The sequence below is a fragment of the Dendropsophus ebraccatus genome, chromosome 1 (genome assembly GCF_027789765.1).
Source record: "Dendropsophus ebraccatus isolate aDenEbr1 chromosome 1, aDenEbr1.pat, whole genome shotgun sequence".
NCBI classification, from domain to species: domain Eukaryota; kingdom Metazoa; phylum Chordata; class Amphibia; order Anura; family Hylidae; genus Dendropsophus; species Dendropsophus ebraccatus.
The window spans coordinates 186,515,921-186,527,867 of record NC_091454.1 but is presented as its reverse complement, the minus strand read 5'-3'; the positions used below and the strand labels follow the sequence as shown (position 1 = coordinate 186,527,867).

Below are 11,947 nucleotides of genomic sequence, written 5' to 3'. Positions count from 1 at the left end.
TTCAGCTGAAGAGAAAAAGCCCAGTGATTATGTCCCAATGGACCAAAACCACATTGTTATTCAAATTGTTGTCATATGTAGGAAAATCAATCTGATCATTATAACTGAATCTATGACTTTCTGGTCTTTAAGGAACTGGACATCTTCTCAGTCTACCTGGAGAAGTGTCCAAAGGACCATAAAATGTCGGATTCTCCCACGGATCATGACTAGTGGTAAAGCATTTAGTTTAAAGAACATAGCATAGACTTCAGAAAGAAGCTTGAAAAGTCAGACTGGGAAAGTTAGTTTTACAGCAGCTTTAAATGGTCACTTACATTCAAAGAAACTTTAAATAATTACATAGGACAACTAAATATAAGACATTTTTTAATATATCTTATAGGACAAAATTGCCCCTTTCTTAAATTGCCCCTGTCCCCCTTTCTAAACTTTCAATAATTCTGAAAAAAATGCTAAATATATCTTGAGATGAAGATCACTGATGGATCAAGTTACTTGCTGTCCATAGATGTCTATGAAGAGAAGGATGAATTAGCTGAAGAAATGGTTAGAGACAAAGGGAGATACACAGAGAAGCCCCTAAAACTTCTATTAAGAGTTATATTTCACCCTAAGGGCCCTATTCCACAGTAACGATAATCGGCTGGATCGGCCCCATTTGGCCCGATTCGGTCGATTATCGTTCGGTGAAATAGAGAGAACGATCAGCCGATGATCGTGTCATCGGCTGATCATTCATTTAGGCCCAGACCTAAAATCATCGTTCCCCCACCGAGCATCACTACGGTTGAATAGCGGTGCGCGGCGGGCGACCGATGATTTGACAAGCAGCAGCAGCATCATACATTACCTGTCCAGGCTTCTTCTCCGCACTGTCTTCATCCCTGGGTCCCGCACACTCTATCTTCAGAATGGCCGGTCAGCTGACGGAGGGCTCAGCCAATCACAGGCTGACCGGCCATTCTGAAGATAGAGCGCACGGGAACGGGGATGAAGACGGAGCGGAGAAGAAGCCTGGACAGGTAATGAATGATGCTGCAAGGGCTGCAAGGACATCGGTAACGATGTCCCTGCAGCCCTCGCTCAACGATCCTCGGGCCATGGAATAGGCCCAGTAAACGAGCGTCGATCTAGCAGATCGCCGCTCATTTACATCGTTGATCGGGCCCTCCTCGGCCCGTGGAATAGGACCCTAAGGCTATGTTCACACACAGTAAAATAAAAGCTAAATGCAATAGTAAAACAGGTATAAAACACGACTGAAAGTGAAATCTAAAAATGGACTACAGTACATTAAAGTCTATGGAAAAACAGCTAAAAAATGGTTCTGAGTACACTGACATTTTTCAATAGACTTTAATAAAGCACATTGTTAGATTATAAATATGGCCGCGTTTTAAACCTTTTTTACTGATGTATTTTGCTTTTATTTTACTGTGTGTGAACATAGCCTAAAGCTAGATTCATAGCTTACACTGCTCTGTACGAGGCTATGTTCACACGTTGTTGTTTTTTGGCCGTATTTTTGGACGGCCATCATTCTGCGATGAAAATACAGCCATATTTTGAAATGCATGCCCTTAATTGTAAAAATGTGGACATATTTTCACCTCAAAATCAAGGCCGTCCAAAAATATGGTGTGTGAACATAAGCCAACTCTATGTTTTTCATGCTGCTTCTGTTTCTGAAGGTGTGGTAGATATATATTATGGAGTAGGAGGAGTAATCTCTTTCATGTGGTGTGTATGCAGTGTATAGGAGACACTATATCGGCTAGTGTCCACCCACTAAGTGAAAATTAGAGAAAAAGTCTGTATAGGGAAAACTTTTACATGATCAGAAATAGTGCTACTCCTACAAGCAGACACATAATAGCGTATTCTGAAAAGTTTGTTGAAATGTTAGGGACCATTTAAAGCACAAGGTTAGAATGATTGACTAGATGACGTCTAGAGCATCACACTCACGGCCACACAATTGTTAGTTGGGATAATCTTACGCTTAAAGGTAAACATCTTCTTTAGCTCGCTGCGGAATCGGTCATGAAGCCAGGCATACAAAAACGGGTTGCAACAAGAGGAACTCATGGCAAACCAATGGCAGAGAAGCTGAATGAGAAGGAAATAGTGCTTGTTAATGAGATTGATGTCAATGTCCCGGATAATATTGAAAACATGGATAGGAAGCCAACATATTCCAAAGGCTGTTACCACCAACACAATGAGTCTGAATATCTTCCTCTTGCGGAGTCTATCAAACTCTGCTTGGCTTTGAGTTGGATGACCCGGGACCACTCTGTTCTTCAGCTTTACCGTAATGCAAATATAGGACAGTGACACCGCAGACAAAGGGAGGATGTAAGTGATGATCAGGGTGCTGTACGCATAGGCCAGCCTCTCCGTCTCTTTATCTACCCAGAATTCCTCACAGATGGTAAAGCCTTGCTGCTCAAACTCTATATGATAAGTATGGGCAATAGCGGGTCCAACCAAAGCGAAGGACAGGAGCCATATACCTCCTAGGACGTAGACGCAGGTGGTAACGGATATTCTTTTCTTCAGAGGGTGCACAGTTGCATAGTACCTTGTGAAAGACAGAAAAAAAGGAGAAATAATTAGAGCCTCCCATAACTGCAGTCATATTCCAATTACTCTGGATTAGAGACGTCTCCCGACAGTAATTACTTCTTACGGTAATTTAGCTTTAGAAAGCGCAATCTGTGTAGTTATGTTGTATCTTTATGCCATTTGCAGATTTGGCACAGAAGTCATGTTATGTTTAATTAATGTGCTTTTCTAATGAGTCTCCGAACAAGGACGGATCTGGCTCCTGGGTGAAAACCTTATAAACATTCGGAGGAATGAGCCGTCCTGTTTACTGTGTTTAAGTGACTGTGTAGCTATACTTTTTAAAGAGATAGTCTCATCATAAGCAATTCCTTTCATATTGGAGTTAGTGTAGTGATCACCAAAGATCACAGATACCCCCCAGCAATCATACAAGGGGAAGATATGTGAAGCCATTGGTATATCGTATTTGGAAGGAATTTTTCACCTAGTATGGGGCGATCAACGTCTGCCTTATAAGTTAGTTTTGCCTTCTTCTATAGTCTATTATCTACAAGTACACCCAAGTCCTTCTTTACCAGTGACTCTCAAGTGTTACTCCCCCTAGGACATATGATGCATGCTGGTTATTAGTACCCAGATGCATAAGTTTACAGTTATCCACATGAAACCTCATTTTCCAAGTAGATACCCAAACACTCTGCACATATTCTATAGACCGTATTGTAATACAAAGCTTGGTGTCATATGCAAATATAGAAACATTGCTGTTAATCTCATCTTTTATATTATTGATAAATAGGTTAAACAAAAGAAGGTGTACTACTGAACCTAGAGGTACACCACTTCTATTTGAGGTTCATTTAAAGTACAAATCATTGACTACCACTCTGGATACGGTATTTAAAGGGGTTGTCTGGGGAGAAGAAGACGGCTGAAGCCTTCTGATCCCCATTGCTCACTTTCTGAGATTCCACGTCTCAGGAGTAAGCCTGCTGAGGCATGGAGGGGGATAAGCAGTTTCGGACTGGGGTATCTGGGGCCCACCAGAGAAAATGATCCTTGGGGCTCACCAATGAAGAACCAGTGAGAAATGACATGTGAGTCAATGTTAGTGCAGGTTCTAAAGCTGGTGGCCCACCGGAGGATTGTTTGGTCCTTTGGTGGGCCAGTTCGACACTCTGGATAAGTCTCAATCATTGTGTGCGGGCATAGTTTCATCTGTGCTTGATCTCAACTTTCCTGCACATCTTTAGCTTTAGCTGTCTTCTGCTTGCCAGACAACCCCTTTAAGCCAGTTTTCACTTTCCAAACCTACATACCTTAATTTATGCATCACACATCTTTGAAGGACAGTGTCAAATACTTTTGAAAAGTCCAGAGACACTATATCCACAGCTGCCTCCAATCCAGGCTACTTTACTTCATAAAAACATATCTTGTAACACATATGGCAGACATGCCTTTACACCCCCATCACCCAGTGGAGGCCAAAAGAGTGTTTTTTTGGACTCCATTAAGGTGGGTTCCATCAGGTGGCTCCTGTTTATATGTTGGATGTAACGCTAATCCATAGAGCAGAATTCAGTAAGAAAAGATGTATAGTGCAGGGTTATTTTCCTGAGCCCCGTGTTATGCATGCATTTCTACTCAGGTGGGGTGAGCTGATTTCCTACCTTTTGCTCAGTGCAGGGTTATATTCATGTGTCAAAGTATGCTTCTACTGACTTCAGTAAGTACCCATACAAATGCCTTTATTGCCGCTATGACAAATGCCTTCATATATCATCACATCAAAAAAAAAAAGGGAGATAATTATAAATGTCTCACAATGACAACCATCTACCATCTTGGTTGATATCCAAGCCACCAAGCTCATGACTACCAAGTGCAAAATTTTTGTGGAACACTATAAATTTTTGTGCAAACACAGGAAAAGTTACACATTTTTGCACAGCAAGTCAGCAAGTGTTAAAAAATTTGCCACACGTTTCCTCCAAAACCTATAAAAATATTTTTATGTTCTAGTGGGAAGCAAGTAACATATAACATAAAACTGTTGTTTACAGAGGTGAAATCCTTCTACCAAGTCATTTCCTTGCAGGACAGGATCACTGTCTTACTGTGAGCATTAAGCTTCCTAATTCAAAGAATCAGGCCCGGCAGTGCAGAATGGAGTTGTTATAACACCTTGCTTTATTGTCAGTCCAGAGGCAGTGTCATTATCGCTTCAGACACCCACAGAATCCACTCTCTTCTCGATGTGTCTCTTTGTTACTTTGAAAGGATTCTATGCAAGGAGGATGCTGTCAGCCATCACCATGAGGTTGGGTGTGGTTGGGTTTTATCTTAGATGAACACAAAAGGATCAGTCAGTCAGCGCTCAAGGTATAAAACTTCCAATTTACTGAGACATCTCAAAAATGTGATGCAGGGTTCAGCGAGTCAACATCTTTTATATAAAAAAGGCAGAGGAAACGCGAACAAGAAACGTAAGTTTGGTAGTGTGAACGTTAAACGTAGATTGTTTACAAGTATGGATCACAGTAACCAAAACACATTTAGTTTCTTATGCTATTTCCTGGTGTCTTTTACATAATATACAAAATGTTGATTTGTCTAACCAGTCATCAAGTTTTTGGGTCCATATTCATGATGTGGACAATGACCTATGGTGTTTAGGTCTATGGAAGTCCATTAAAATGGCTGTTGGGTTTCGTACTGCTCACAGTCTTTATTCTTATAGAAGAAGTCCTGAAAGGCAGAAATTATATTAGAATTTTATGGCTTATTGGAAATATTGCAATCTTTACCGACCACCACTGTGCACTAATGGCAGTGGTCCGGCTGGAGTATACATAGCTATAATGTAGATGTCAGGGGCCGGCTGGCATGTGCATCTCCCTGCAATGCAGAAGCGCACTGCCGTCTTTTTGCAAGCGCCGACGTCGTCCCTGACTGGCCCAGCCGGTTGTTATGGGTGCACCGACGGTGTCCCTATTTATTGCCCCTGCTCAAGCTTCAACCCTCCGAGCCGAACAGGTGTTTGCAATTTTAGTTATTACAGCCAGTTGGCTTTGACTTTTGACTACGTTTTGGTACTGCGCTGACTGGTTGTTGCTGACTAGGACTTCTGACTACAAATTATTGTGTTTGTCTGTCTTGTTTGCTTTTCAAGTTTTGTACCTGTTCAGGCTAGGGACTGTAACCCAGTTATCTGCTGCAATTTAGGACAGTCGTAGTAAGCAGGCAGGGACAGTGGGGCGGGTACAAGTGCTAGGGCCTCACCTATGTCCTCTAGTTCACTAGCCCTGACAGTAGATTTTTTGTTTTATATATATATATATATATATATATATATATATATATATACCACTGCTTTTAGAGCAGAGTGTTAGTCGTAACCTAGACAAGTACTGAACAAATGCTTACATTTTTCAGTAGCATAAGGTGGGTTCTAGGAAACCATTTATGTTCCTTATTTTAGTTACCAGGATACTAAAAGCTTTACTACCTTACTAGAGGAAAGGGAAATATGAATGTTCCCATCTATGAACCTATACTTCCTTACCAGTCTCTCATACACTCATAAGCTAAAAACACTCACAGCAATACAAAGAATGGAGTTCTCAGCTTGATGCCTCATACACCCAACAGATCTGTGTGCACAAAGACTGCTCAAAATCACAGATTCTAATAATAATAATAATAAGTGGTGTTCTATTATGGAGTACACTTTTAGAGAGACCAACCCCTACAACGTGATGTCCGATGCAGCAAACCTTAACTTGTCTACAAATTGACACAGACTGTTGGAAGTACAGTAGGACCCCATTATGCTTCTTCACTTGAGTGCTAATAACTTTGCTTTGAATCAGAGGCATATGGAAGTAGGGAACGCTTATCCGAAATAAAAAAGCCCGCATAAGTGCACTAAGGTCCAAGTAATTTCCTACTGTATGGACTTGCGGAAAGTGTGGCTTCATATCTTTTCTTTCAGTTATGATTTGTATGGGATGCATCAACCTGGTAAGAGGTTTAACATTTCTAGTTCTCTACAGACTTCCTTCTTTTTAAATGTAGATTTTAGGATGAGTAATTTAAAGAAACTCTGTTGACAGAGTTTATGTCCATTATGTGCATGAGCCCAGTAGGCCTTGATATTTATGAGAAGCATAAAAATCCACCCACGGGCTGCTGATTGGCAGTTATCTATCCATGCTGTGTATAGGCAGTCAGCTGTCAGTCAGCAGCTGGAGGGCGGGGGGAGGAGTGTGGCAAGAATACTATTCTCCTGCATATTAGGAAAACGGTTGAACAAAATTATATAAGTTATAGACCGATCTGTTCAGCATTTCTGTCACTAGTTTATATTGCCCTCAAACCTAAACCTAGCGACAAATTCCCTTTAAGTTTAATTTCTAACCTTCAGTTCAAAATCTGAAAACACTTGTTTTTCCATAGATGAGATGCAATAGATAGCCTTGGGTAAACAAAACACAAGGATCACCACCACCACTGTTATACACCACAGGAAGCAGACTAAAACCAGTTTCCACATATGAATCCTACATTTTTATAAACAACCATAAAATATATTTTGCTATATTTCTCAGAAGTCTCCTCTAAAGGGGACTTTTCTGGCCAACAATCATAAATGGCTTATCTTCAGACAACCCTACGAACAGTTATAAAAGTGAATGGGAGATATGCTGAAGTAACCAGGTGTGACCACTATAGAGTGAATGACGCCAACAACTTCCAGCCTCATTTACCACATAGATCTGGCTGCCGCAGCCAAACTTCCCATACACACTGTACCTGATAGAGCCAGCCTGATAGTCATAGATTCATGTAGCTCCATACTAGGAAGCTGTATACTCTGTGTGAACTAATAAAACCCTTCATTTGAGTTAAAAAACATCAATAATAATATTCTCTGATACATTCTTGGCATATCAAATGATTCAGTGATCCACAGTGGTATTTAGTGTATCCAGCGATGGTAATCCTGGCCCTGAAGAGCTGATCTGTGGGCTTCATTAATTAGAGAATGGCGTATTGCCATATGTGATGTGCATTAAACAGACCGAAAACGTGTAAGGCATGAGGAACTGTGACTGACGCCATGTGTCCTGCCTCTATGTTACTGAGATGCTGTACATAGCTGAGCTGGTCTCTGCGGTCTACTTTTCTGCTTTGCAGGATAGACAGTTTGAATGTCTGCTGCGTGTGCTGTTCACTATTTTAGTGTAAAGACCATGGGGGACATTTATTAAAGGGGTTATCCAGTGCTACAAAAACATGGCCACTTTCTTTTAGAGACAACACGACTCTTGTCTCCAGTTCAGGTGCAGTTTGCAATAAAGCTCCATTCACTTCAATGGAACTGAGAAGCAAAACCCCGCCCAAGCTGGAGACAAAGAATAGGGCTGTCTCTGGAAGAAAGGGGCCATGTTTTTGTAGCGCTGGATAACCCCTTTAAGTCCAACATTTTTGCACCGGGCTTAAAAATGTCCTTGTGATGCCTCTGCATAAATTCTGTGCGCAGAAAGTGAAACCTATGCCAACTCAGAGCCGGAGTAGGCTTCCTTAAAGCGAATGTACCACTGGGTATATCGCTACAGGCTTTTTACATGAATAGACCAGCGTTGGCACTGGGATGCCAGTGGTTCGGGCACTTTTCATTTTAAACGGCCACCTGGTTCCGGTCTATTCTCGAGCACTGGCAAGGCATGAAGCACCGCGCCGGCGCCGGTCTGTTCATGTAAAAAACTCTGGTGGCACATACGCTTTAACTCTTTTTATGCTGAAAAAATCTTAAATACTGCGAACACAGAGGTCGCGCCCCCTTTATGTGCTGCTACTCTGTGGGCTGCTAGAGCCCACTTTTGCGAATAAAAGAGTGTTTGTGAATAGATTTATGTGCAAGTGGGCCCTCTGCGCCAGAAAATGGCCGCTGTGCCCGAATGTCTTTACACTTAGCTTGCAAAATTGCCTGGGCGAATTGAATCCCCTGTTTGCCATACTGCTGGGTTTGAGAAATGTATTTATACCATTTATATACTGTTATATGGAAGAAAAAAACGTTTTGCTGAGTTTTTAATTTACTGCATTTACCACACATTTTTATTTTTTTATTTTTACAATATAACAGTATTTCTTACAGTTTTTTCCCCCTTTGTTAGACTTTTTGCCATGGTGGCCATTGACCATGGCATCCAAAGGCGTTAAACTGCCAGCATCAGACTGTATTGCAGCCACTCCTGCTGCTGATTGTGCTGGTGCAATGACAATGCCCATGTGATCAGAGTAGCAGTAGAGTGGCACACTTGTCCTGAGTTTACATGCAACTTTTTTAAAATATATATTTTTTTAAATAAAAAAAATTGCAATAATATAACCCAACAATACAGACAAAGAATGGGTATCCAAATCCAAAGAATTTTGGACAATATGGAATTAATAGGTATCATAAGAGCACTTTTTTCAACAAGGGCTCTATGCTATCTGTGCTCTCCACCATATAGAGCAAGGATGGGGAACCTTCTGCCCTCCAGCTGTTGTAAAACTACAATTCCCATCATGCCCTGACAGCCAAAGCTTCGCTTCGCTTTGCTGTCAAGGCATGATGGGAATTGTAGTTTTGCAACAGCTGGAGGGCTGAAGGTTCTTCATCCCTGATATAGAGAATTGTATGCATAGCAGTTTATTTTGCAGCCTTATTGAGCAGCTATTTATGATCCAATAATAACAGCTTCCCTTATTAGCGTTATTCAGGCTATGAGAGGACACAATACCCAATACCCCTAATGAATGGTGGATGGCACAGCAAACTGCTGCTTTTGGATAGTGAGGAGGTATTCTATTGACAGCTGGACAGTAAAAGTACCAGTGGAGACAATAGAGTTTCTATAAAGTTCCAGAACGGGCCTATATTCCTTTAGGGTACAAACCCACTTGACGTATTTGCTGCGTGAATCAGTCTTAAAAATAAGCAGGCAAAACGCAGGTTGGCTTTATACGATTGTTCTGCATTAAAATACGCAATTGCGTATTTTTGAAGCGTGAAGCTTGTTGTTAGCAAAGCATCAGTTGTTAACAACCTGTGTGAAAAACGCATGTAGCTTCATGCTTCAAAAATACGCAATTGCGTATTTTAATGCTGAACAATCATATAAAGCCAACCTGCGTTTTGCCTGCTTATTTTTAAGACTGATTCACGCAGCAAATACGTCAAGTGGGTTTGTACTCTTAAAGGCAATTTATGAATGAATATTACGCAAACCACTGGTAGCACTTAAAGGGAATGTGTGATCAGAAAATGATTTATTGTTACAATAATGTTTTTATGTTAAACATATTTTCAAAGGATTTTTGTTCTAATTTTACATTTTACTTTCTATTATAAATAGATCCTGGAATCTTGCAGTTTTCATTCTCACCAGTGGGACTAAAAATAAGCTGGGACCTCCTGTTGTGTCTGTGGTGATAAGAGGAAGCTGCTGTAAAGTGATCTGTACAGCATTACAGTGACATGTGACTCCAGTAGATAGAGAAGACAATAGCAGCTTCCTGTGGAATGACCTCTTCACAGGTCACAGAGCGTGCTTAGTAATGTTTCACATTCATCTCAAGGGGAAAGAGTTTGTCTATTGTCATCTACACTACCGTACAAAAGTTTGGAGTCACATTGAAATGGCCTTATTTTTGAAGGAAAAGCACTGTTCTTTTTAATAAAGATAACTTTAAACTAGTCCTAACCTTAAACAAATACACTCTATACATTGCTAATGTGGTAAATGACTATTCTAGCTGCCAATGTCTGGTTTTTGGTGCAATATCTACATAGGTGTATAGAGGCCCATTTCCAGCAACTATCACTCCAGTGTTCTAATGGTACAATGTGTTTGCTCATTGGCTCAGAAGGCTAATTGATTATTAGAAAACCCTTGTGCAATCATGTTCACACATCTTAAGGCTGGGTTCACACGCTGTAACTGTGCGGCTGTATTTTTTATGCGGCTGTAAATGTGCGGGTGAAACTCCGGCCGTGGGAAAAAATAGACATGCGGCTCAAAACATACGGTCATTTACTTGGAAATCTGGTTCAACTAAAAATAAGAAATAAAATGTTAAGAAAGTGATGGAAACACCTCTGGATGCATCTGGGAAAGCAGGGAACACAGTTTACATGAATCGCTATTACCGGGGTTTGCGATCCTCTGCACTAATGCCGATGTCTCTCATGGTTAATATATTGAATTAATAAAACACATTTTCTGTCTAATAAAGTCCCTTTTATTGTTCAATAATTAAATGTAAACGATTCCATCATTTTGCAATTAAATATACTGTTAAAATAAATATATATATAAATAAATGTATATTTATATATATATTTATTTTTTGACAGTATATTTAATTGCACAATGATGGATTCGTTAGAATTAAATTATTGACCAACGAAACTGAATTTATTTAAACGAAAATGTGTTTTCTTAATTAAATATTAATTAGTACAGGAAACTCCATAAGCCGGTAATTCATATGCCGGCAATAGAGCATTCTGTACTAATCATCACTTAACTTTAATGAAAACATCAAATGTTTCTTCTAATTATGTTATGACAATAGCATTATTAGAAGAAACATTTAGAATTATATGTGCGCTCAGCTGATTGGCTGATCGGCTGAGCGCACATATAATAAGCCGGTCCGCAGTACAGTGACTTCATTGTGCTGCGGACCAGCGAAGAGGACACATCGGGGTGAGTATAGAGCTCTCCACACCCCCTCCCCAGCACTGCACCCCTCCCAGCAAGGAAGGGGGGGGTCACTTAACCCCTTCCTTGCTGGGATGGGTGCAGTCTGACATCAGTCTGGCCCCCAGGGGGTTAAGGGGGATGCAATACATCCTCCCTTAACCCCTTGGGGGTCAGACTGTAAGCAGCGATCTGTAAAGATGCTGCATACTGTAAGGTGCACAACACCGCTCACAATGATGGGTGTTGTGCTCCTGTTTGTGTGTTTTTTGTGTGTTTCTCCCTTTTTGTTTTTCAGATATCGGTATCCAGGGGATTACGTCGGATTCCGTGGACTACGTCGATGACCAGCGTTTTTTTAATGTTTTTTTTAATAAAATGGTCAATGAGGGGTGTGGGGGTGTTTTTATTTGAATAAAAAAATTTGTAAACTTGTGTCTTGTCTTTATTTCTTTACTTTATAGACTTAGTAGTGGAAGCCGTCTAATAGACGGAATCCATTACTAAGTTGGGGCCTAGTGTTAGCCGGTATAAAATGGCTAACACTAACCCCCCATTATTAACCCAGTACCCAATGCCACCAGGGGTACTGGGAAGAGCCGGGTGCCAGT

The 11,947-nt window shown here is 40.7% G+C and overlaps 1 protein-coding gene across 1 annotated transcript in view; it reads right to left on the bottom strand.

Annotated features, from left to right (window-relative positions):
- Positions 1 to 1,876: 1,876 nt before the first annotated feature.
- The window catches only part of PRLHR (prolactin releasing hormone receptor), a 47,292-nt gene continuing 37,221 nt past the window's right edge, over positions 1,877 to 11,947 (bottom strand). Inside the window, exon 2 of the mRNA XM_069959012.1 lies at positions 1,877 to 2,587. Coding sequence (XP_069815113.1) covers positions 1,954 to 2,587 — 634 coding nt within the window. The 3' untranslated portion in view covers positions 1,877 to 1,953. The remainder of the gene's footprint in view (positions 2,588 to 11,947) is intronic.